Genomic DNA, 26,781 nt, shown 5'->3' on the forward strand with positions numbered 1-26,781 from the left:
AAGAATTTAATTTCTAATTTTAAATATTCCATAAATTCAAAATTCCACAAATTCTTGCAATTTCCGGATTAATTGAAATTCCAAAAATTTCAGCAATTCTTGCAAATGGTTGTAAAGTTTCCAAAGATCCCAGAAGTTTTCAAGATTTTAAAGATTCCAAAGATGCTAGAGATTCTGGAGGAAGATTCTAAATTTTAAAGATTCCAAGCTTCAAAAAATTGTAAAGGCTTCTAAGGTTTCTAATGATATTATGTTTTATAAGGATTTCAGAGAACGTAAAGAATCCAAAAACTAGGGATTTCAGAAATTCTAAATCTTCGAAAGATTTTCAAAATTCCACAAATTTTTGGTATCTCGGAATTTACTGAAAATCTGTCACGAATTCTTGAAATTGCTTGTAAAAATTTCAAAATTCGCGAGGTTTCAAATAATCTAAAAATTCTAGAGATGACAGTTATGATGATTCAAGATGTTCTAGTAATTCCAGAGATTCTAGAGAATTTAGACACTCTAGAAGTTTTTGAATCTAGTTGTTCCAGCGATTTTAGAGATTCAAAAGATGCTAGAGATTCGGAAAGGAGATTATAAAGATTCTAGAAATTCTGGATATTCTTAAAATTCTAAAAATTGTAAAGATTCCAAAGATTTCAAGGCTTCCAAAGACTCTAAAGGATTCTAAGATTTTTAGTGATACTAAGGTTTCTAAAAATTCGAAACTGCTTTCATTATTTTCGTCCATATTGTTGGTTGCTTTGAATTGAAAAGATGCTAGAGATTCTAAAGAAAGATTCTAAAGATTCCAAAGCTTCTAAAAATTCTAAAGGATTCTAAGGTTTCTAATGATACTAAGTTTTCTAAGAATTATAAATTTCAGAGTATGCAAAGAACTAAAAAAACTTGATATTTCAGAAATTCTAAATATTCCAAAGATTTCACAAAATTTTGGTAAGTGTGGATTTATTGAAAATCTGTCAGTTATTCTTGAAATTGGTTGTAAAAATTCCAAGATTTCCGAGGTTTCAAATAATCTAAAGATTCCAGAGATTCCATAGAATCTAGAATTTCAGAGTTTCCAGAGATTCGAAAAATTCTAGAGATTACGGTTATTATAGTGATTAGGCTTTAGTAATTCTAGAGATTCTAGAGAATTTAGACATTCTAGAAGTTGTATAAGTTTTTGAATCTAGCTGATCCAGCGGTTCTGCAGATTCAAAAGATGCTAGGAGATTCTAAAGATTCTAAAAATTGTAAAGACTCCAAAGATTACAAAATTTCCAGACTCCAAAGGATTCTAAGTTTTTTAATTTATAAAAATTCTAAATTGCTTTGCAACTGGTTGTAAAGTTTCCAAAGATCCGAGAAGTTCTACAGATTCCAGAGACTCGGAGTTATTGGAAATTCCAGAAATTCTAGAGATTCAAAATATCCTAGAGATTCTGAAGGAAGATTCTATGGATTCTAAAGATTCCAAGTTTCTAAAAATTGTAAAGGATTCTAAGTTTTCTAAGGATTGTAAATTTCAGAAAATGCAAAGAATCCTAAAAAGCTCGGGATTTCAGAAATTCTAAATATTCCAAAGATTTCCAAAAATTCCAAAAATTTCACCGATTTTGCAACTGGTTGTAAAGATTGCAAAGATACCAGATATTTTCAAGATTCTAAAGATTTCAGCGATTCTAAGGATTCAAAAGATGCTAAATATTTTAAAGACTCTAAAGTTTCTAAAAATTCTAAAGGATTCAAAGGGTTCTAATGATAGTTTTCTAAGGATTATAAATTTCATAGAATGTAAAGTATCCAAAAAAGCTCAGAATTTCAGAAATTCTAAATATTTCAAAGATTACCAAAATTCCACAACTTTTTGGAATCTTGGGATCTCATCTATCGAACAGAAACAAAATATTGTAATGAGATTCAACAAAATTATTAATATATTATTGAATTTCATTGTGTTTGAGAAAATTAGATATTACCGGAATTATTTAACTTCAAATTTTTTAATATTATTTTAGAACTAGTGCAATGTGGTGTGGAAAAGTGGAATAATTTCAATTCATCGGGATCACTGAAATTTTGCACTTCCCTGCTAAAATTTGTCTAATCAACCCCACTAACAACACTCGTATATTTGTAGTTTATGAATCTGCCTTGATTTTTTATCACGCATTTTTTTTGTAATTTGGAAAATTATTGTAGAACTAATCAATTAGAAGAATCTAGAGGCACTCCTGAATTAATCAGCGATAAACCTGTTTTATAATTTTACAATCTTGTCCCTCCCAGTAGCTCAATACCAATTGTCTGATGATCTAATCCCCCGATAAGATTAAAGATTTTCTACTTATTTATAGTACTTGTAATAAATAAAACACCAATGTACCTTAATCCGTCTCCACGTGAATTTCACCTTTATTAGCGCTTGTCAGCGGTTTTATAACACAATACACGATTAGGGGAGCTTGTCTTATCTCATTACCTAAAGATAAAACCGATACGTTCTAATAAGTTTGATCTAGCCAGCTTAGTTAATTTATCGCCACCGCCGCGACTCGCGCGTAATTCCTCCCGCGAAAAACACCCAAAAGATTACGCTATTTTGTTTACGCCTAATTTAAACATCGGATAAATCTGACAAACGAGCTGTTCAAATACCACAAGTGTTTTTCGATATTTTCCCCGAATGGACCAGGCGTCGCCGCCCGATAAATAAAGATTAAACCGCATTCGTCGATAAGAAAATCCCAATTATCGGACGTGCAAGTGAAAATTTAGCCCCGACATGGCGAAAATCGCACCAGCTCCAAAATAGAAGCCATGTGTGCAATTTGTCTTCGCTTTTCGATACGTTAACCGCATTCCTAACAAATTTGAAGTTTGAAAATTTTATTTTTAACGTAGATCGATTCATGGGTGGCTTTACACAAGGTCAAGAGGATTCTTTTGTGTACCCAGGTAATTGCGTAAGCGCAATTTTTACGCTTTTGTCATTTTTTACGATTGCAGACAAACGGGCTGATAGGTGCTAGATTCATGGATTGGCTCAAAGTGGTGTTTGTTATGGTTGCAGTCGGTGGGTTGGATACCATCCAAAGCGAGGTAATTTTGTTCCTTGTGTTGTGTGTCATTAAGAAAAATCGTTGTTTGATTGTTAACAGTTATCGGGTAGTTTCGGAGTGTCAGAATGATTATTATATTATTTTCGTTGATAGTCAGGTGCGACGTTTGGATTATCGGTTCAAAAAATTTCACGCCAAATCCGGGGATCGAATACCGCCATAAACAATAAATTATGTACTCACATTGTGTTTTTTCAGATAACAGTCTTATCGTGTAAATGAGCCATATTGGTCTAACAACAAAATGATTGAGTACTGATTATAAAACTATGTATTTTGATAAGTAAGGGCTGTTATCGTAGGATCAGCGTGGCGTGGCTTAAAAAACATCTCGTTATGCGCTAGAAAGAAAAAAGTTATCGGCACGAAACAAATCTGATCGATTATCACACGTCGAATTTTTGATCAGAGAAAAGTTTTCAATATTTTATGTGCTGCTATACTTGTGGTTTATTAAACTGCCTCTATTTTTAATCTTTTCCATGCACGTGCTGAAGTAATAAAAATTTTAGGAGCTATGTAGTGGCTGCTGAGATAAAACTGATTTTAGCAGGTACTAGCCCCGCCCACCCAAAGGTATGTGATTTGCCAAAATCAGTTTTAGACTCTAGAATTGCTAGAACATCTTGATTCGCTGTAAGAACTGTAATCTCTAGAATTTTTGAAATCTCTGGAAACTCTGAATCTCTAGATCCTATGCAATCTGTGGAATCTTTATATTATTATTTGAAACCTTGGGAATTTTGGAATTTTTACAACCATTTTCAAAAATCCCTGACATTTTTGGATTTTCAGTAAATCCAGACAGAGATTTCAAAAATTTCGGAAATCTTTGGAATATTTAGAATTTCTCAAATCCCGAGCTTTTAGGATTCTCTGCATTCTCTGAAATTTATATTACTTAGAAAACTTAGTATTATTAGAAATGTTAGAATCCTTTAGAATTTTTAGAAGCTTTGGAATCTTTAGAATTTATAGAATCTTCCTTCAGTATCTCTAGCATCCTTTGAATCTCTAGAATCGCTGGAATCTCTAATAACTCCGAGTCTTTAGAATCTTTAGAATCTTGAAAACCTCAGGAATCTTTAGAAACTTTAGTGTCACTAAAAAGTTTAAAATCCTTTAGAATCTTTGGAAGCCTTGGAATCTTTAGATCATTTACAGTTTTTAGAATCGCTAGAATTTCTAGAATCTTTAGAATCTCCCTTCCGAATCTCTAGAACCGGTGAAATAGCTATCAAAAACTTGTACAACTTCTAAAGTGTCTAAATTCTCTAGAATCTCTAGAATTACTAGAACCTTTTGAATCGCTATAATAACCGTAATCTCTAGAATTTTTGGAATTTCTGGAAACTCTGAAACTCTAGATTCTGCAGAATCTCTGGAATCCTTAGATTATTTGGAACCTCGGGAATTTTGGAATCTCGATAACCAATTAAAAGAATCTCTGACATTTTTGGATTTTCAGTAAATCCAGATTCCAAAAATTTGTGGAATTTCGGAAATCTTTGGAATATTTAGAAAATCTGAAATCCCGAGCTTTTAGGATTTTCTGCATTCTCCGAAATTTATATTACTTAGAAAACTTAGTATTATTAGAAATGTTAGAATCCTTTAGAATTTTTAGAAGCTTTGGAAACTTTAGAATTTATAGAATCTTCCTTCAGGATCTCTAGCATCCTTTAAATCTCTAGAATCGCTGGAATTTCTAAAAACTCAGAGTCTCTAGAATCTTTAGAATCTTGAAAACTTCGGGAATCTTTGGAAACTTTAGTGTCACTAAAAACTTTAAAATCCTTTAGAATCTTTGGAAGCCTTGGAATCTTTAGACCATTTACAGTTTTTAGAATCGCTAGAATTTCTAGAATCTTTAGAATCTCCCTTCCGAATCTCTAGAACCGGTGAAATAGCTATCAAAAACTTGTACAACTTCTAAAGTGTCTAAATTCTCTAGAATCTCTAGAATTACTAGAACCTTTTGAGTCGCTATAATAACCGTAATCTGTAGAATTTTTGGAATTTCTGGAAACTGTGAAACTCTAGATTCTGTAGAATCTCTGGAATCCTTAGATTATTTGGAACCTCGGGAATTTTGGAATCTTGATAACCAATTTCAAGAATCCCTGACATTTTTGGATTTTCAGTCAATCCAGAGATTCCAAAAATTTGTGGAATTTCGGAAATCTTTGGAATATTTAGAAAATCTGAAATCCCGAGCTTTTAGGATTTTCTGCATTCTCCGAAATTTATATTACTTAGAAAACTTAGTATTATTAGAAATGTTAGGATCCTTTAGAATTTTTAGAAGCTTTGGAAACTTTAGAATTTATAGAATCTTCCTTCAGGATCTCTAGCATCCTTTAAATCTCTAGAATCGCTGGAATTTCTAAAAACTCAGAGTCTCTAGAATCTTTAGAATCTTGAAAACTTCGGGAATCTTTGGAAACTTCAGTGTCACTAAAAACTTTAAAATCCTTTAGAATCTTTGGAAGCCTTGGAATCTTTAGACCATTTACAGTTTTTAGAATCGCTAGAATTTCTAGAATCTTTAGAATCTCCCTTCCGAATCTCTAGAACCGGTGAAATAGCTATCAAAAACTTGTACAACTTCTAAAGTGTCTAAATTCTCTAGAATCTCTAGAATTACTAGAACCTTTTGAATCGCTATAGTAACCGTAATCTCTAGAATTTTTGGAATTTCTGGAAACTCTGAAACTCTAGATCATGTAGAATCTCTGGAATCCTTAGATTATTTGGAACCTCGGGAATTTTGGAATCTCGATAACCAATTTCAAGAATCCCCGACATTTTTGGATTTTCAGTAAATCTAGATTCCAAAAATTTGTGGAATTTCGGAAATCTTTGGATTATTTAGAAAATCTGAAATCCCGAGCTTTTAGGATTTTCTGCATTCTCCGAAATTTATATTACTTATAAAACTTAGTATTATTAGAAATGTTAGAATCCTTTAGAATTTTTAGAAACTTTGGAATCTTTAGAATTTATAGAATCTTCCTTCAGGATCTCTAGCATCCTTTAAATCTCTAGAATCGCTGGAATTTCTAAAAACTCCGAGTCTCTAGAATCTTTAGAATCTTGTAAACATCGGGAATCTTTGGAAACTTTAGTGTCACTAAAAACTTTAAAATCCTTTAGAATCTTTGGAACCCTTGGAATCTTTAGACCCTTTACAGTTTTTAGAATCGCTAGAATTTCTAGAATCTTTAGAATCTCCCTTCCGAATCTCTAGAACCGGTGAAATAGCTATCAAAAACTTGTACAACTTCTAAAGTGTCTAAATTCTCTAGAATATCTAGAATTACTAGAACATTTTGAATCGCTATAATAACTGTAATTTCTAGAATTTTTGGAATTTCTGGAAACTCTGAAACTCTAGATTCCATTGAATCTCTGGAATCCTTAGATTATTTGGAACCTCGGGAGTTTTGGAATCTTGATAACCAATTTCAAGAATCCCTGACATTTTTGGATTTTCAGTAAATCCAGAGATTCCAAAAATTTATGGAATTTCGGAAATCTTTGGAATATTTAGAAAATCTGAAATCCCGAGATTTTAGGATTTTCTGCATTCTCCGAAATTTATATTACTTAGAAAACTTAGTATTATTAGAAATGTTAGAATCCTTTAGAATTTTTAGAAGCTTTGGAATCTTTAGAATTTATAGAATCTTTCTTCAGGATCTCTAGCATCCTTTGAATCTCTAGAATCGCCGGAATTTCTAATAACTCCGAGTCTCTAGAATCTTTAGAATCTTGAAAACTTCGGGAATCTTTGGAAACTTTAGTGTCACTAAAAACTGTAAAATCCTTTAGAATCTTTGGAACCCTTGGAATCTTTAGACCATTTACAGTTTTTAGAATCGCTAGAATTTCTAGAATCTTTAGAATCTCCCTTCCGAATCTCTAGAACCGGTGAAATAGCTATCAAAAACTTGTACAACTTCTAAAGTGTCTAAATTCTCTAGAATCTCTAGAATTACTAGAACCTTTTAAGTCGCTATAATAACCGTAATCTGTAGAATTTTTGGAATTTCTGGAAACTGTGAAACTCTAGATTCTGTAGAATCTCTGGAATCCTTAGATTATTTGGAACCTCGGGAATTTTGGAATCTTGATAACCAGTTTCAAGAATCCCTGACATTTTTGGATTTTCAGTCAATCCAGAGATTCCAAAAATTTATGGAATTTCGGAAATCTTTGGAATATTTAGAAAATCTGAAATCCCGAGCTTTTAGGATTTTCTGCATTCTCCGAAATTTATATTACTTAGAAAACTTAGTATTATTAGAAATGTTAGAATCCTTTAGAATTTTTAGAAGCTTTGGAATCTTTAGATTTTATAGAGTCTTCCTTCAGGATCTCTAGCATCCTTTGAATCTCTAGAATCGCTGGAATTTCTAAAAACTCAGAGTCTCTAGAATCTTTAGAATCTTGAAAACTTCGGGAATCTTTGGAAACTTTAGTGTCACTAAAAACTTTAAAATCCTTTAGAATCTTTGGAAGCCTTGGAATCTTTAGACCATTTACAGTTTTTAGAATCGCTAGAATTTCTATAATCTTTAGAATCTCCCTTCCGAATCTCTAGAACCGGTGAAATAGCTCTCAGAAACTTGTACAACTTCTACAGTGTCTAAATTCTCTAGAATCTCTAGAATTACTACAACCTTTTGAATCGCTACAATAACCGTAATCTCTAGAAATTTTGGAATTTCTGGAAACTCTGAAATTCTAGATTCTATAGAATCTCTGGAATCCTTAGATTATTTGAAACTTCGGGAATTTTGAAATCTTTATAACCAATTTCAAGAATCCCTGACATTAAAGTAAATGCAGAGATTGCAAAAATTTCTGGAATTTTGGAAATCTTTGCAGTATTTAGAATTTCTGAAATCCAGAGCTTTTTTGGATTCTTTGCTCTGAAATTTAGAATCCGTAGAAAACTTCGTATCATTAGGAACCTTCAAATCCTTTACAATTTTTAGAAACTTGGAATCTTTAAAATCTATAGAATCGTCCTTCAGAATCTGTAGAATCGCTGGAATTTCTAGTAACTCTAAGTCTCTGGAATCTTTAGAATCTTGAAAACCTCAGGAATCTTTGGAAACTTTACAACCAGTTGCAACAATCGCTGAAACTTTTGGAATTTCTGGAATCCCGTAATTTTTTGGATTCTTTATAATTTCTAAAAATTACTGATCGTTTGATTTTTATGGAACCTTTAAAATCTTTAGAAATTTTTGTTAGTTTCCATCCAAACAACCAAAATAGGGAGAAAATAATGAAAGCAATTGATAAATTTTAGAAACTTTAAGATCTTTAGAAACTTTAGTGTCATTAAAAACTTTAAAATCCTTTAGAATCTTTGAAAGCCTTGGAATCTTTAGATGCTTTATACTTTTTAGAATCGCTAGAATTTCTAGAATCTTTAGAATCTCCCTTCCGAATCTCTAGAACCGGTTAAAAAGCTATCAAAAACTTGTACAACTTCTAGAGTGTCTAAATTCTCTAGAGTCTCTAGAATTACTAGAACCTTTTGAATCGCTATAATAACAGTAATCTCTAGAATTTTTGGGATTTCTGGAAACTCTGAAACTCTAGATTCTATAGAGTCTCTGGAATCCTTAGATTATTTGAAACTTCGGGAATTTTGGAATCTTTATAACCAATTTCAAGAATCCCTGACATTAAAGTAAATCCAGAGATTCAAAAAATTTCTGGAATTTTGGAAATCTTTGCAATATTTAGAATTTCTGAAATCACGAGCTTTTTTGGATTCTTTGCTCTGAAATTTAGAATCCCTAGAAAACTTAGTATCATTAGGAATCTTAAAATCCTTTATAATTTTTAGAAACTTGGAATCTTTAAAATCTATAGAATCGTCCTTCAGAATCTGTAGAATCGCTGGAATTTCTAGTAACTCTAAGTCTCTTGAATCTTTAGAATCTTGAAAACCTCAGGAATCTTGAGAAACTTTACAACCAGTTGCAAGAATCGCTGCAACTTTTGGAATTTCTGGAATCCCGTAATTTTTTAGATTCTTTATAATTTCTAAAATTTACTGATCGTTTGATTGTTCTGGAACCTTTAAAATCTTTAGAAATTTATGTTAGTTTTCATCCAAACAACCAAAATAGGGAGAAAATAATGAAGGCAATTTATAAATTTTAGAAACCTTAGAATCTTTAGAAACTTTAGTGTCACTAAAAACTTTAAAATCCTTTATAATTTTTAGAAACTTGGAATCTTTAAAATCTATAGAATCGTCCTTCAGAATCTGTAGAATCGCTGGAATTTCTAGTAACTGTAAGTCTCTGGAATCTTTAGAATCTTGAAAACCTCAGGAATCTTTGGAAACTTTACAACCAGTTGCAACAATCGCTGAAACTTTTGAAATTTCTGGAATCCCGTAATTTTTTGGATTCTTTATAATTTCTAAAATTTTCTGATCGTTTGAGTTTTCTTGAACCTTTAAAATCTTTAGAAATTTTTGTTAGTTTCCATCCAAACAACCAAAATAGGGAGAAAATAATGAAAGCAATTTATAAATTTTAGAAACCTTAGGGTCTTTAGAAACCTTAATGTCACTAAAATCTTTAAAATCCTTTAGAATTTTTGGAAGTCTTTAGACCTTTTACAGTTTTTAGAATCGCTAGAATTTCTAGAATCTTTAGAATCTCCCTTCCGAATCTCTAGAACCGGTGAAATAGCTATCAAAAAATTGTGCAACTTCTAGAGTGTCTAAATTCGCTAGAATCTCTAGAATTACTAGAACCTTTTGAATCACTATAATAACAGAAATCTCTAGAATTTTTGGAATTTCTGGAAACTCTGAAACTCTAGATTCTATAGAATCTTTGGAATCCTTGGATTATTTGAAACCTCGGAAATTTTGGAATCTTTATAACCAATTTCAAGAATCCCTGACATTAAATGAATGAATTTGTAATAACTCTAAGTCTGTGGAATCTTTAGAATCTTGAAAACCTTTGGGATCTTTGGAAACTTTATAAGAATCGCTGAAATTTTTAAAATTTCAGTAAATCCCGAAATTCCAAGAATTTGTGGAATTTGGGAAATCTTTGGAATAGTTAGAATTTTTTGGTTTCTTTATCATTTCTAAAATTTACTGATACTTTGATTTTTCTGGAAACTTTAAAATTTTCGGAAAATTTGGAATTATTAAAAAAAATCCTTTGAAACGTAACATCCTGTAGAAAAGAATTTAAGTCTTCTTTGATTGTGAAGGTCTGGAATCTTTGAAATCATTAGGAATTTTTGTTTGTTTCATCCAAGCAACCAACAATATACTTAGATGAAAATATTGAAAGGAATATCGAATTTTTCTATACCTTAGAACCTTTAGAAACCTTAGTATTACTAAAAACCTAAGAATCCTTTAGAGTCTTTGGAGGCCTTGAAATCTTTGACATCTTCACAATTTTTAGAATCTTTATGATCTCCAGAATTTCCAGAATCTTTAGAATCTCCTTTCCGAATCTCTAGCATCGTTTGAGTCTCTAGAATCGCTGGAGCAGCTAAATCCAAAAAATTCCAGGATGTCTAAATTCTCTAGAATTTCTAGGATTACTAGAACATCTTGAATCGCTACTATAACAGTAATCTCTAGAATTTTTGAAATCGCTGGAAACTCTTTGGAATAATTAGAATTTCTCAAATTCTGAGCTTTTTTGGATTCTTTGCATTCTGTAAAATTTATAATCCTTAGCATCTTTTGAATCTCTAGAATCGCTAGAATCTCTAATAACTTCGAGTCTCTGGAATCTTTAGAATCTTAAAAACTTCTGAGATCTTTGGAAACTTTACAACCAGTTGCAAGATCCGCTGAAATTTTTACAATTTCAGTAAATCTGAAATTCCAAGAATTTGTAGAATTTGGGAAATCTTTAATTTTTCTGGAACCTTTAAAATTTTTGGAATATTTGGAATTACTGAAAAAAAATTCTTTGAAAGGTAACATCCTGTAGAAATGACTATTTTTTTTATTGTAAAGGTCTGGAATCTTTAAAATCTTTAGAAAGTTTCGTTTGTTTTGATCCAAACAACCAACAATATGGACGAAAATAATGAAAGCAATTTCGAATTTTTGGAAATTTTGCAATTTTTAGAAACTTTGGAATTTTTAGAAACCTTAGTATCACTAAATACCTTTGAATCCTTTTGAGTCTTTGGAAGCCTTGAAATCTTTGGCATCTTCACAATTTTTAGAATCTTTAGAATCTCCAGAATTTCTAGAATCTTTAGAATCTCCTTTCCGAATCTCCAGCATCGTTTGAATCTCTAGAATCCCTGGAACAGCTAAGTCCAAAACTTCCGGAATGTCTCTAGAATATCTGGGATTACTAGAACATCTTAAATCGCTACAATAACCGTAATCTTTAGAATTTTTGAAATCTCTGGAAACTCTGAAACTCTAGATTCTACAGAACCTCTGGAATCTTTAGATTATTTGAAACCTCGGGAATTTTAGAACATTTAAAACCAATTTCGAGAATCCCTGACATTTTTGGATTTTCAGTAAATCCAGAGATTCCAAAAATATGTGGAATTTTGGAAATCTTTGCAAAATTTAGAATCTTTAGAATTTTTAGGTTTGAAATCTTTAGAATCTCTAGCATCTTTTGAATCTCTGGAATCGCTGGAATTTCTAATAACTGCAAGTCTCTTAGTCTTAGAATTTTGAAAACCTCTAGGATCTTTGTATAAACCTCTAGGATCTTTGTATAGTACAGTAAAATTAGCAAATCTCGAAATTCCAAGAATTTGTGGAATTTTGGAAAACTTTGGAATGTTTAGAAGGAACTTCTGGAATCTCGGGATTTTTTGGTTTCTTTATCATTTCTGAAATTTACTAACACTTTGATTTTTCTTGAACCTTCAAAATTTTTGCAATATTTGGAAAAACTGAAAAAAGAATTCTTTGAAATATAACATCCTGTAGAAATGACTTTAAATCTTCTGTGATACTGAAGGTCTAAAATCTTTAAAATCTTTAGAAACTTTTGTTTGCTCCCATCAAAACAACGAACAATATGGACGAAAATAATGAAAGCAGTTCAGAATTTTTACAAACCTTAGAATCTTTAAAATCCTTTAGAATCTTTGGAAGTCTTGGAACCTTTGAAATTTTTTTAGAATTTTTAAAATCTTTAGAATCTCGAACATCTTTTGAATCTCTAGAATCGCTGGAATACACCTTGTACAATTTCTAGAATGTCTAAATTCTCGAGAATTTCTAGAATTACTAGAACCTCTTGAATCGCTATAATAATTGTAATCTCTAGAACTTTTGGAATGTTTGGAATCTTTAGAAATTTTTGTTTGTTTGTTCCAAACAACCAACAATATGGACGAAAATAATGAAAGCAATTTTTAGAAACCTTAGTATCACTAAAATACTTAGAATCCTTTAAACTCTTTGGAAGCCTTGAAATCTTTGCCATCTTCACAATTTTTAGAATCTTTAGATCTCCAGAATTTATACAATCTTCAGAATCTCCTTTCCGAATCTCTAGCATCGTTCGAATCTCTAGAATCGCTGGAACAGCTAAATCCAAAAGCTTCTAGAAATTCTGGGAGTACTAGAACATCTTGAATCGCTGTAATATCTGTAATCTCTAGAATTTTTGAAATCTCTGGAAACTCTGAAACTCTAGATTCTACAGAATCCCTGGATCTTTAGATTATTTGAAACCTCGAGAATTTTGAAATCTTACAACCAATTTCAAGAATCTCTGACCTTTTTGGATTTTCAGTAAATCCAGAGATTCCAAAGATATGTGGAATTGTGGAAATTTCTGGAATATTTAGATTTTCTGAAATCCCCAGCTTTTTGAATTCCTTATATTCTCTGCAATTTATAATCCTTAGAAAACTTAGAATCCTTTAGAATTTTTAGAAGGTTTGGAATCTTTAGAATCTCTGGAATCGCTGGAATTTCTAATAACTCCGAGTCTCTGGAATCTTTAGAATTTTGAAAACCTCTAGGATCTTTGTATAGTACAGTAAAATCAACAAACCTCGAAATTCCAAGAATTTGTGGAATTTTGGAAATCTTTGGAATGTTTAGACCTTCTGGAATCTCGGGATTTTTTGGTTTCTTTATCATTTCTAAAATTTACTATCACTTTGATTTTTCTTGAACCTTCAAAATTTTTGCAATACTTGGAATTACTGAAAAAAAAATTCTTTGAAATATAACATCCTGTAGAAATGACTTGAAGGTCTAAAATCTTTAAAATCTTTAGATTGGAGCCCCCGAGAAAGACTTACATTAAAAAAAAAAATAGTCAGGACCCCAGAGAAAGTTACACATTTTTGAAAAAGAAAGTTGGGACCCACCAGAAGGTTTCACATTAAAAAAAATACAGTTGGGACCCCCGAGAATGTTTCACATTCTTAAAAAAAGACAGTTGCTAAGATAAAACTGATTTTGACTAATGTGATACCTTCTAAGAGAAACGATGATGGGTGGGCGGGGCTAGTACCCGCTAAAATAAGATCGATTTTGGCAAATGACATACCCTCTAAGAAAAGAGAGGGTGGGTGGGCGGGGCTAGTACCTGCTAAGATAAGACTGATTCTTCAGTGACGTGTTGCTCAGAAACAACTATATGTATTATGTAAAAAAAAGATAAGCCCCACCCATCCGTCTGAATCTCAATCGTGATGAATTTTCCATTCGTTGTCAGACTGAGGGGTTGAGCGTAATTACAAAATCCATAGTTGCTGTTTTAAACATGTTTTAAGTTTCTTGTTGCGAAAAGAACACTACGAATATTAAGAAAAAAGGGCAAAATATAAGCCCCGCCCACCCACCCTGTCTCAATTGTGATGATTTTCTTTATGCATCGTGAGCTTAAAGTCCTTATTTCTCTACAAGAAATTATCATGTAAAACAGGTACTGTTGCTGACTCAACCTGTATATGGAAAGTTTGTTTATACAGGATGTTTAAAAAAAATAATGAAAGAATCAATAACATATATCCAAAATGGCTTATCTAATTTTCGCAAAAAATCTAAATTGTATAGAAACAACTTGAGACACAATTAATGAACATATTTTCCGTACAAAAAAAAAATAACATCTTACACATGTCATACCCATGTCTAATCTATCGATTTTTACAGAATAACACGACGAACGATCACGTCAGAACAACAGGTAAGTGTATAAAGATAAACTCATCAATTACCCTTGTTAACAGCAATCAAATATTTATAAAATAGAAGAGGATATAAATCATTTCCTGTGATGTGTGTACACAGCTTCACTTCAGATAATATTTCCGTTATCATCGACAAACTAGACTTCGTTTAATACCAATTTCTTACGAAATGATAATAAAAACGAATTTCGCATCTGGCGGGATTTACTCACTATTTACTATCACTACATTTCAAAGTGGCCATCGTATTAATGAAGAGAAACTGCCAACAATATTATGGATAACTTCCTGTGGAGTCTAACTTTTTTAATTTATAGCTTTATGTAAAGCCGCCAGTGGATGCCGAAACGATAGCGCTCTAATCCTCGATCTCACCGCCCTCGAACCAATATCAACAATACAATCCAAAGCACAAACTGATTCCTGTTATCAATTCACCAAAGCTCACGATTCATTCATCGTACGTGTTAATGAAAGCCTCTCCAGCGATTGCGAGTACGATTTACTATCGGAATCGAGTACACCCTTGTACTACATCAACGGTACGTAAACACAGAAGGTGGTACCAATTGAAACTTGTATGTTGTTCCACAGGTACTACGTTATCACAAATCCGAACCCAGTGTCCCGAAGAACAACCAGTTTGTGTGGAGGAAACCCCACAGGACGACGAGTGTCCTGAAAATTTCCTAGTAGAGTCGGTTTTCAATTATAAGTACGACTTTATCAATCTGCAGTTGTCGTGGGATAAAACCGCTAGAGATGAGAGAGTTACCATACGAATCCACCAGAAGGTGGGTCCTGATTCTAAGAAGGACTGCTACGAGGAAGCTTTGATTGTGAATCATTCGCTGCAGGTGAGAAGGGGGTGGGGCTAGGCTGGATTTAAGTGTGGTTGTTTCAGGACAACCGTATCTTGAAACCTAATAGTAACACAGAACGGGAGGTCAACCCAGGTTGCGCTTATGATATCCACATGAACTCAGAACATTCCGAAGAAGAGAGATTTAGTTGTAATTATAATTATACGGTACCTGAATGCGTAGGCAATAAGTGCGACTGTGATAAATTCGGGTTTAAGCCGGAGATTTTTGACGTTGAAGAGGTTGTTGATGGGTTTTTGGTAACGTGGGGTGGGAATCAAAGTACCACTAACGGTAGCCCGTATTTTTACAAAGCGGTCAATTACAGATAGTACGTATTATAGTGATGGTACTACTATCAAAATCGAACGTTTTTTTGTAGCGTGATTTCTAATAAGTCGGATGAGGAGCTAGTGAAGTGGACGAAGAATCATCTGAAGAACCACACCTCTGAAATCAAGATGGACGTGCTTGAAGGAGTCCGGTATGAGTTGATTGGTACTTTCAAGAACAATTTTTCTTGTTTGGTGGAAGCTAGATACGGTTTTGAAGGTGAGAGTTTCGTTTGGTTAGTGTATATCACGGTTGGAAAAATATTTTGGGACACCTTACACCTAAGTCAAAAAATTAACAATTGTCTTTCAGTACCCAAAAGCAGGAGTTACACGGTTTATATCGTCTGTGTTGTTGTTGGTATCGCGGTGGTGATTTTGTCTGCCTTACAGTATAGAAGCTTCTCAAAATATAAAAGTAAGTTCCTAAATTTCGTGTCACCGGGAAGGAGAAGAAGGAACCAACACCTACAAGAATTAGTCACCATACAGTACGTATTTTCAAAGAGTGTTTTTTTTGTAATTGTGTTTCCTAGAAATCGGCAGATCCTCATGGACACTAACATCCACTACACTCCGGTTGAGTTCTTGGTAAGAGTACCACACAGTTTGGTTATTTTTGACAAAAACGTCTGCAGGAGGGGGTTTTCGACGAATACGAATTTCCAAGAAACAAGATCATTATCAAAGAGGTCATCGGAAGTGGTGCTTTCGGGCAAGTTTACTCCGCCAAAGCCATCGGGATTGGGGGCGTGGAAGGTCATAGAATCGTGGCTGTCAAAACTTTGGGCGAAGGAGGTACGTCTGACTTACCTGATCCCAAATCACCAATTTATAATAAATATTTTAGAAAACATAACGAAGGAGGCAGCCACTGATTTTATAGCAGAAATCGAGATTTTTAAGAAAATTGGTCACCACCCGAACATCGTGGCTTTCCTGGGTTGTTGTACCGCCGACCCCCCATACATGATGATCATGGAATTCGTGCCTTGCGGCGACTTGAAAAACTATTTAGTAGATTTACGAACCCAATGGTCTAAAAAAAGGAACATCGCAACCAAGACACAATTTTTCTTCCCTGAGTAAGTACCACGAATCTTTTTGGTCGCTACTAAAACCGTACTAGTAGCAGCGATGGTGCGTACATCGAGCCACCCACACCCACCACGCCGCTTTCTGTCACCTCCAGCCGACTACCATCAACCTCTGAAAGTAAGTCCCAATTCGCTGGTTCTCCCAATTCATGGAAACGTTTCAGCCGTGAGTACCACTCTGGAGGACTTACTCACCCCCTCCCCGGGTCCTTACACCCTCGACAAAGCCCTCGACCACACCGAGCTCCAGAACTTCGCCTTCCAAATCGCCCGAGGCATGTCCCACTTGGAGAAAATCGGCGTGACCCATCGCGACCTCGCGGCTCGGAATATCCTGGTCAACGAGTACAAAACCTTGAAGATATCCGACTTCGGGTTGTCGCGTAGCGGCACGTACGTGAACCACCGGACTAAAAAGCTTCCGTTGCGCTGGATGGCCATCGAGGCCATAGTGGAGCAGAAGTATGACAGTAAGACTGACGTGTGGTCGTTCGGGGTGGTGTTGTGGGAGATCGGGACTTTGGGGGCTTTTCCGTATGAGAGTGTTCCGGATTCGTTTATTCAGCAGTTTCTTCAGTTGGGGCGCAGGTTGGAGAGGCCCGAGATCTGTACGGACGAGTTGTATGCGCTGATGAGGCTGTGTTGGGCGACGGATCCTGGGCACAGGCCTACGTTTCAGGAGTTGGTTGAGGCGCTGGATGTGAAGAAGAGGAAGATTTATGTGAATTTTGATCAGTTGAATCCGACGTACGTTTTTCCGCCGAGTGATATTGAGAGGTTCGCTGAGACGCCGGTACAAATTGTAGATATTAGTTTGGAGGACGGGTGAAAGAGTTGTTGAATAAATGTGTATTTTTTGAGGAGGGATTTTTGTGTGGTTTTACCCAAAATGAACCAAACTGGGACAGTTAAATATATAATATTAAAAATATATACTAAATTTCGTTTTATTTAGCGTTGTTAAGAAATTAACTAAATGTCTGACACACGCTCATCACTTTTATCTGAGCTGGATCAGAGACAGTATTCAATATTATCTAAACACTAGTAATCTATTTTCGAACAGATGGCGCTGCGTTCAAACAATAAAGCGGCGTAGTTAATTTTTTATTTATCTTTTTCACTTTAAACTCGGATGAATAGAAAAGCTGTTAATTGATTTATGAAAAAACGTTTTGACAAATTGTATTTTTAACTAAACTTATAATAAACAAATCATAAATTGACAAATACAATTATTCTCTGTATAAAAAAATCGAAAAAATTAGATTAAAATAATAATAATGAACTTTTTTTATTGATAAATTAAAATTCGACAAAATTGTCAAATCGGTGTCTCAACAGTGTCGTCACAACTCGTGACATGGACGAATGTAACTAGGGAGTAAACACCAGCCCATAAACAATTATTTTTTAAAATCAAATTGTAAACAAATTTATGATTTAAATTTTTTTAACATTTTGTTTACAATTTCAAAACAATCGTCACATACTGAAAATAATCCTCAAAAATTCAAGTTCCTCGCATCCTCAAAACACCCAATCCCCGATTTCCACAATATATTTCATGTCATCAAATTCCCACATTAATCTTTAGAACATTGTAATTCCCGAATCCTCAGAACATCGTAATCCTTAAATCCTCAGAACACCAGAATCCCCAAATCCTTGAAACACCAGAATTCTCAAATCCTATAACACCATAATTCTCAAATTTTCAGAACATAATACTCAAAACTTCAGAACAAAGAATCCTCAAATCCTCAAAACACCATAATACTCAAATCCTCAAAACATGATAATCCTCAAATCCTCAGAAAACCAGAGTCTTCAATAATCCTCAGAACACCAGAATCATCAAATTCTCAGAACAATAGAATTTTTAAATACTCAGAACAGCAGAATCCTCAAATACTCAGAAGACCGTAATCATCAGAACACCGTAATCCTCAAATCTTCAGAACACCAGAATCTTCAAATCCTCAAAACATCATAATTCTCGATTCCTCAGACAACCAGAAACTTCAAATCCTTAGAACACCAAAATCCTCAAATCCTCAGAACACCATAAACCTCAAATCCTCAGAAAATCATGATCCTCAAATCCTCAGAACACCAGAATCCTCAAATCCTCAGAACACCATAATCCTCAAATCCTCAGAACATCATAATACTTAAATCCTCAAAATACCATAACCTTCAAATCCTCAAAACACCATAATCCTCAAATCCTCAGAAAATCATAATCTTCATATCCTCAGAACACCAGAATCCTCAAATCCTCAAATCACCATTATCCTCAAAACATCATAATCCTCGAACTCTCAGAACACCAGAATCCTCAAATCCTCAGAACACCATAATCTTCAAATCTCAAAACACCCTCAAAACGCCATAATCTTCAAATCATCAGAACATGATAATCCTCAAATCCTCAGAACACCAAAATCCTCAAATCACCAGAACAAAGGACGAAGAAGGATGAACAAGAACGACAAAGGACGAAAAAGGATGAAAAAGGACCAAGGACGACAAAGTTCGAAAAAAAGACGAAAAAAGACGAAAGAAGACGAAGGACGATAACGGACGACAAGGACGAAAAAGGACAATAAAAAACGAAAAGGACGAAAAAAGACGAAAAAGACGAACAAAGGACGAAAAAATGACGAGAAGGGCGAAAAGGACGAGAAAGGACGAAAAAGGACGAAAAGAACGATAAAGGACGAAAAAGAACGAAAAGGACGAAAAAGAACGAAAAGGACGACAAGAACAAAAAAAGACGAAAAAGATGAAAAAGGACGAAACACGACAAAGGACGAAAAAATGACGAGAAGGACGAAAAGGACGAGAAAGGACGAAAAAGGACGAAAAGAACGATAAAGGACGAAGAAGGACGAAAAAGGACGAGAAATAATGAAGAACGAAAAAGGACGAAAAAGACGAAAAAGAACGAAACACGACAGAAGACGAAAAAATGACGAGAAGGACGAAAAGGACGAGAAAGGACGAAAAGGACGAAAAAGAACGAAATGAACGATAAAGGACGAAAAAGGACGAGAGGGGACGAAAAAGGACGAGAAATAACGAAGAACGAAAAAGGACGAAAAAGGAGGAAAAGGACGAAAAGGATGAGAAATGACGAAAAAGGATGAAGGACGAAAAAGGACGAAAGACGAAAAGGGACGAAAAAGGACGAAAGACTAAAAAGGGCGAAAAAAGACAAAGGAAGACAAAGGACGAAAACGACGAAAAAGGACGAATGACGAAAAAGGACGAGAAAGGAGAAAAAAGGACGAAGGACGACAAAAATAACGAAAAAGGACGAGAAGGACGAAAAAAGTTGAGAAATAACGAAGGACGGAAAAGACGCAAAAGGACGAAAAGGACGAGAAATGACGAATAAGGACGAAAAAGGACGAACAGGATGAAAAAGGGCGAAAAAGACGGACGAAAAAGGACGAAAAATGACGAATAAGGACGAAAGAGGACGAAGGATGATAAAGGACAACAAGGACGAAAGAGGATGATAAAGAACGAAAAGGACTAAATAAGACGAAAAGTACAAGAAAGGACGAAATACACGAAAAAGGACGAAGTAGGACGAAAAGTACGAGAAAGGACGAAATACACGAAAAAGGACGACAAGGACGAAAAAGGACGAAAAGGACGAAAGAGGATGAAAAAGGACGAAAAGGACGAAAGAGGATGAACAAGGACGAAGGACGAAAAAGGACGAGAAGGGACGAAAAAGCACGAAGGACGACTAAAAGGACGATAAAGAACGAAAAGGACGAAAAAAGACGGGAAATAACGAAGGACGGAAAAGACGCAAAAGGACGAAAAGGACGAAAAAGGATGAAAAAAGACGAAAAAGGACGAAGGACGAAAAAGGATGAGAAAGGACGAAAAAGAACGAAGGACGACTAAAAGGACGACAAAGGACGAAAAGGACGAAAAAAGACGAGAAACAATGAAGGACCGAAAAGACGCAAAAGGACGAAAAGACGAAAAAGGACGAACGACGGAAAAGGACGAAAAGGACGAAAAAGGACGAAGGACGAAAATGGACGAAAAAAGACGAAAAAGGACGAAAGAGGACGAAGGACGATAAAGGACAACAAGGACGAAAGAGGACGAAAAAGGACGAAGGACGAAAAAGGACGAGAAAAGACGAAAAAGAACGAAGGACGACTAAAAGGACGACAAAAAAAAATTGTTGATCAGTGGCGGCTCGTCAGGGGAGGCAGGGGAGGCAGTGCCTCCCCTGGAAAAATTAACTATTAGTTTTTGTTTTAATATCTGTTAACTTCAAATATATTTTAAAGATACAGCAAATAACTTTTATGGAACACTGTGATTTATTAAAACGTGACTTGGTAACATATTTTGAAGTACGCGCGTTCGACAGGAATAAGCGCTGATTATAGCCGTGTAGGCCAGCTTCAGACGGAGGCATGCCTCATATAGACGGATATCTTCAGTATGATTAGTCAGTGGTGCTAATATGTTTTTGAGTAAGACAATAGTCATCAGTGCTTTATCAAAGCGTCAGCGGAGGCACCAACGCCTCCCGTCCTTAAGCCAATCAGATCGAATTTTTTAATCTCACGGTGAAACTGCACAATGCTGAACAGGGATGCTGAATGCATTTAGTTGTGCATTAATTAGACGCGAGGAAAGGTGTTCACTGCATGTGCATTGCCAAGGTTATGTATTAAAACTTTTAAGTTAACTTGAACACAGTAGGACAATGAAAATGTCAGTTTTGCAATGCTGAAAGGAACATAAGAATCTATAATCTCCAGAATTTCTTATAAAGTTTAAACATTTAAGCACGGTTTTCTTACCACGAACAATTGTATGTCAAAGATTTAGAGCCTCTCACCCAGATTTGAGCAGAACTTTATTAATTGATTGATTAATATATTTAAATTAGCCCTAGATCATATGAATTAATATTTAATGCTAATAAAGCAAATTCTGCAGTCTTTAAACCTTCTCGTTGGTTTGTGTGAAGCAATTAAATGTTTTTTGTTCGAGAAGTGTACCCATATAGAGATAGGTTACTGACTCAGGCCTATTTGTATTGTTTTCATAAAAACGATAAACAATATGTCTTTTAACAAAAGTAATTGCCAACATGTTAATTAATACCTGCTGATTTTGAAACGAAATTGTTGCCTCACGTAACGAAAAGACCACGAGCCGCTACTGTTGTTGATAGTATGATATAATGATTAAAGATTAGCGCGTTTCCTCTGATAAAAAGAACCAGCCATCTGGAGAATATCAGACGGTTCGCCGTAATTTTCTCAATTTTCCATAAATTAGTCGAATTAGTACGAATTTTAGTCAACTTTGTTTTTATCGTGGACCGATTTATTTTTGTTTCTGTTACGCGAAGTAAAGAAGATTTGTCGTAACATGGAACAGTTCAGGACGGTGTTGGTTGTGGTGGTGGTTGGAGGATTAGTCCGAAACCAGGTAATTTATTTTCGTTTCTCTGTTTCTGGGTTTAAAACGCACATTATCAAATTCGCGAATAACGTACGAGTCCTTGACGGATATTTACGTCAGTTTTGATTTTTTTCATATTAGAAATCCGTTATCTAAATCTCCGTTTGATCCACTAAACAATTAAGTAATTATTAGTTCGTTTTTAGAACCCGCGTAATATTTCATTCGTTCAATTAAGAGTATGTGTGATTTTGATACCGGCTTGATTAGGATGCGACTTGTTATCACTGTATCACTTCGAAATGATACATCTTTAAAAATATATTCGCTTGTTATAACAATATATTTAACCATATGCTGCGGATTATACGGGTTATGAAGCGTAACACATGTCACTTTTAATGTTATTATTTTATCGATCTTGCAGGCTAGCGTCGTGGGTAATTCGAATGCAACAGGTAAGCAACTAAAAAAATTATCGTTTGTCTATTCTAATACCCTTTTTATTCGTTTATCTCCTTATTTTCGTGTATCTTTTACATTCTTAAACGTCTCAACAAATTTTGATAAGGAACAGTGAAAAGTAATCACGTTATCCTGTCCTAGATTAAAATGAGTATTTAGGGAATTTAGACAACATAATGATTAGTGATTGCGAAATCGACATTAACGATCTCAAACACCGGATTTCCAAAATAGATCTGATATACTAAATGTTAGCTATATATTTTTGGAATTTTGTGAACAATTTACACAAGTTATTCATTGTACGGAGACAAGTCTACCCCAGAAGGCAACCCTTCATTTCACCATTCGCATTTAAATCCAATTATTCCAGAAACCACAACCCAGGAGTGTGGCCTTTTATCCAACCTCACCGTCACCCCCGATTTCGACACCTTCAACAATTACATCAACTTGAAACTATCATGGAACGAAATCGACAACAACAACAACACAGTGTCCATCAGCATCATCCAGCAACCCGACTCTAAGTACAACTGTTTGGCAGAAATGCACATTTTTGACCACTCTTTACTCGTAAGGTATCAAACAAACCCCAACACGAATTAAATTTCGAATTTCAGAATAACAGCATCTTGCAGTCGGATATGGTCACCTCACAAGGAGAAGTCAATCCCGGTTGTTCCTACACGATCTACATATTTTCAGAATACGAAAAAGGGGAGCAAATTAACTGTCAGTTTAATTACACTTTGCCCGACTGCGTGGAAAGCAAGTGTGATTGTGATAAGTATAAGCCGAATCCAAAAATTCTGGACCTGGAGCACATTTCCGGAAACAAGTTTAAGATTAAATGGGATCCTGGAGACACTACGACTGGTGGCGATTTTTACGAGATTAGGGAAATGCGCTTTAGCTAGTAAGTACTAGAGGCGGTGGTTTTACGTGTGATAACAGTACTTTTGTGTTGAGTCCAGTAAGGGGGAGTTCGATTTGTACAGAGAATCAGCAGAAATTATAGAAAGCGATTTGGAAAAACACGTTTCTGAAATTCAGATGAAGTTGTTTAAAGGAGAAAATTACACTCTGATCGGGAATTTCAGAAATAATTTTTCATGTCGGGCGGAGAGTACGCGGTCTTTCACAGGTGAGAAGAAGGGTTGTTCGTTATTGTTGTTAACTGTGCTGTTACAGCACCCATGGAAAGCCAATTCAGCGTTAGTGTTATAATTTTCGCTTTAATCGGAGTGATTTTAATATTAGTGGTGATTCTGAAGTTCCAGAATATGGTAAAATATAAAACCAAAGTTCTGAATGTCATAATTCCAGGCAGAAGAAGAAACCATCAAGATCTGGTTGCATTGCGGTACGACCGTAACGATTTTTCGTTTTTCAACATTTCAATTTCAGGAATTTTTCGATTTCCTGATGTTTTCCTTCTTTCGATTCTTTGATGTTTCTGTTGCTGGATATAACAATTTTTCGACTTTTCGCATTTCTATTTTTTGAATTTTTGATTTGTTAGGCCAATTTTTCAGTTTTATTTAAAATTGAAACTCACTTTTAGGTCTGAACAACTTCCGATGACCACTAAGTTCCAGTATATACCTGCTGAAATTTCGGTAAACAATTTTAACACTTCGGAAGAATTAATGGTGAAAAGATTTACAGGAAGGAGTGGTTGACGAATACGAATTCCCCAGCGACTGGATTATCATCAAAGAAGTGATAGGTAGCGGAGCTTTCGGACAAGTATACTCTGCCAAAGCGATAGGAATCGGAAGCATAGACGGATTCAAAATGGTCGCAGTGAAAACTTTGGGTGAAGGAGGTGAGTTAAACCATACAAGTGCGTAAATACGAGTGATAATATTATGACTTCTAGAAAACATAACTCGAGAAGCTATCAACGATTTTATAGCAGAAATCGAGATTTTTAAGACAATTGGTAAACACCCGAATATAGTGGCTCTCCTGGGTTGTTGTACCGTGGACACCCCGTATATGATGATCATGGAGTTTGTCCCTTGCGGCGACTTAAAAAAATATTTGTTAGAACTACGGGCACAGTGGCTCAAGAGAAAAAATATTTCCATGAGTAGACAAATTTTCTTTCCGGAGTAAGTACTTTCCAGTGTCGCACACTGTTACTAATAATTTACACAGCAATAGTGGGTCGTACATAGATCCGCCGTCACCCACCTCTTCAAATTCCACGAAAACGGGCCGACTACCTTCAGTTTCTGAAAGTAACTACAACATTTTTCAGTTCAACGGGTAATTACTCCAGTGTTTTTCAGACGCATGTTCTAGTCCCGACGTTCCCATGACCCCTCTCCTCGCCCACTACGCTAACGCCCTCAACAAAATCCTCGACGACACAGAACTCCAAAACTTCGCTCTCCAAATCGCCAAGGGCATGTCCCATCTGGAAAAAATCGGCGTCACCCATCGGAGTCTCGCCGCTCGAAACATCCTTATCAACGAATACAAGATCCTCAAAATCTCCGGCTTCGGTCTATCTCGTAGCGGCCCCTACATCAACCACAAAACTAAGAAACTACCATTACGTTGGATGGCCATCGAGGCCATCGTGGAGCAAAAGTATGACAGCAAGAGTGACGTGTGGTCATTCGGGGTGGTGCTCTGGGAGATCGGGACTCTGGGGGCCTTTCCTTACGAAAGCGTCCCGGATTCCTTCCTCCAGCAGTTTTTACAAATGGGGCGGCGCCTGGAGCGACCCGAGATTTGTACCAACGAATTGTATGAGTTGATGAGGTTGTGCTGGGCGCGGAATCCCGAAGATAGACCGACGTTTCGGGAGTTGGTGGAGGCGCTGGATGTGAAGAAGAGGAGGGTTTACGTGAATTTTAACCACTTGAATCCGACGTATGTTTTTCCTCCGAGCGATTTCGAAAATTTTGCGCAAATTGGGGACATTCACATGCAGTGAATGAACTCTAGTTTTCGGAATATACCACGTGTAATATGATTAATTTTTGTACTTACATTAGGCTAGTTAAATTAAACCGGTATTATTTTGTAAGGTGTGTTTAATATAAAAAATTCAGGTGTCTTGATTGTCAAAATAAAAAACAATAAGTTTCATTAAAATTTTGGGACTCATCTAAATACTATTAAACATAACAATTATTTATATGTTCTGGTTGGTAGTTAGTGTTTCCATGAAAATCCTGAGCACAGGCCCACGTTTCAAGAGCTGATGGTTGCGGCGCTGGATATCAAGAAGAGAAAGATTTATCTGAATTTTGATCAGTTGAATCCGACATACTTTTTTCCGTAAAGAATTTATTTTTTATTAATGCATTAATTTAAGTCAAATTTTGCATATATTAGTAAAATTAGGTGTCTCTTATGACTCACAATTTACATTTTACACCCATATAGGTCATTAGGTTGAATGGCCACTAGAAAGTTTAACAGACATATTTAAATAAACAATAATTTAAAGGGGCAGTAATATATTACAGTTTGGGTCAGTATGAAAATACAAACTGCATGTTCAATAACATATTGGCTGATAAAATATGAACAGTAAAAAAATGGGAAAGGAATGAACAGCTCATAAGTGCATACTTGAATGCGTGAAAATACTGTTACGTTGAACGGATGATTAAAATCGGCGTGGGTAAGACTCAACAACTTAATTTCTTAATAACTCCAATTTATACGACTAACTATACAGCGATTATGTATGCAATAATTGCGACAGTTCTCATACATGTACTTTTGTTAATTTATTTACATTTATTGGCTGAAAAATCTAGTAGTATTTTAATATTATAGTCGATTTTGAGTAAAACATACAAACAGTTTTGCAACGAAAAAATATATTTTTATTGTATAACGAAAATATAATTTCTAATAAAATGTAATCGTTTATCCTTGAGATGAAAATAGTGCAAACAAATACAAAGATAAACCGAAAAATTCTAAAAATTATACACTGTAGAATAGAATCCGAACAAACATAAACAGATAAATGAAGATTTCGGTATTTACCTTCACTTATAAAGGTACATCGGGCTTTTATTTATTTATATCTTGAGTAACAAGACACTTCCGGTTCCAATTTCTAGAAATTGCAGTTCTAGGAACACGAAAAATAGCCTAGTAGATTATGTTTGCCTAAATAATTATCCGTCGCGGTAAAATTACAAACACCTCTAATGGTTACAATATAAACACGATTGCAGTTGTAATATTTACCACGAACGTTAGC

General features: G+C 34.9%; 2 protein-coding genes across 5 annotated transcripts; both read left to right on the forward strand.

Moving 5' to 3' along the window:
• The first annotated feature begins 2,486 nt into the window (after positions 1–2,486).
• Positions 2,487–17,547, forward strand: LOC135136427 (ephrin type-B receptor 2-like). Of its 3 annotated transcripts, XM_064065685.1 has the most exons (13): positions 2,491–2,952; positions 3,004–3,096; positions 14,287–14,320; positions 14,642–14,866; positions 14,919–15,181; positions 15,229–15,518; positions 15,570–15,739; positions 15,833–16,010; positions 16,056–16,110; positions 16,158–16,317; positions 16,370–16,604; positions 16,649–16,734; positions 16,781–17,547. In XM_064065685.1, the coding sequence occupies exons 2-13, from the start codon at positions 3,031–3,033 to the stop codon at positions 17,443–17,445; spliced, it is 2,427 nt and encodes an 808-aa protein (XP_063921755.1). In that variant the 5' UTR covers positions 2,491–2,952; positions 3,004–3,030; the 3' UTR covers positions 17,446–17,547. The 3 variants fall into 3 exon arrangements, with proteins under 3 accessions (XP_063921753.1, XP_063921754.1, XP_063921755.1); XM_064065683.1 differs by having other exon boundaries at positions 2,487–2,952; positions 15,570–16,010; XM_064065684.1 differs by having other exon boundaries at positions 2,488–2,952; positions 15,570–16,010; positions 16,652–16,734.
• Positions 17,548–21,565: 4,018 nt separating this feature from the next.
• LOC135136472 (receptor-like tyrosine-protein kinase kin-16) lies at positions 21,566–25,584 on the forward strand. Of its 2 annotated transcripts, none has more exons than XM_064065755.1 (11): positions 21,566–22,100; positions 22,501–22,531; positions 22,912–23,114; positions 23,162–23,457; positions 23,516–23,685; positions 23,733–23,904; positions 24,106–24,160; positions 24,210–24,369; positions 24,424–24,658; positions 24,711–24,787; positions 24,839–25,584. In XM_064065755.1, exons 1-11 carry the CDS (start codon positions 22,041–22,043, stop codon positions 25,489–25,491), a joined length of 2,112 nt encoding a protein of 703 aa, XP_063921825.1. In that variant the 5' UTR covers positions 21,566–22,040; the 3' UTR covers positions 25,492–25,584. The 2 variants fall into 2 exon arrangements, with proteins under 2 accessions (XP_063921825.1, XP_063921823.1); XM_064065753.1 differs by having other exon boundaries at positions 21,569–22,100; positions 24,705–24,787.
• Positions 25,585–26,781: the final 1,197 nt, after the last annotated feature.

Source organism: Zophobas morio, unplaced genomic scaffold, assembly GCF_036711695.1.
Source record: "Zophobas morio isolate AGI-343-1 ecotype UQ-CSIRO unplaced genomic scaffold, CSIRO_AGI_Zmor_V1 ptg000026l, whole genome shotgun sequence".
NCBI lineage: Eukaryota > Metazoa > Arthropoda > Insecta > Coleoptera > Tenebrionidae > Zophobas > Zophobas morio.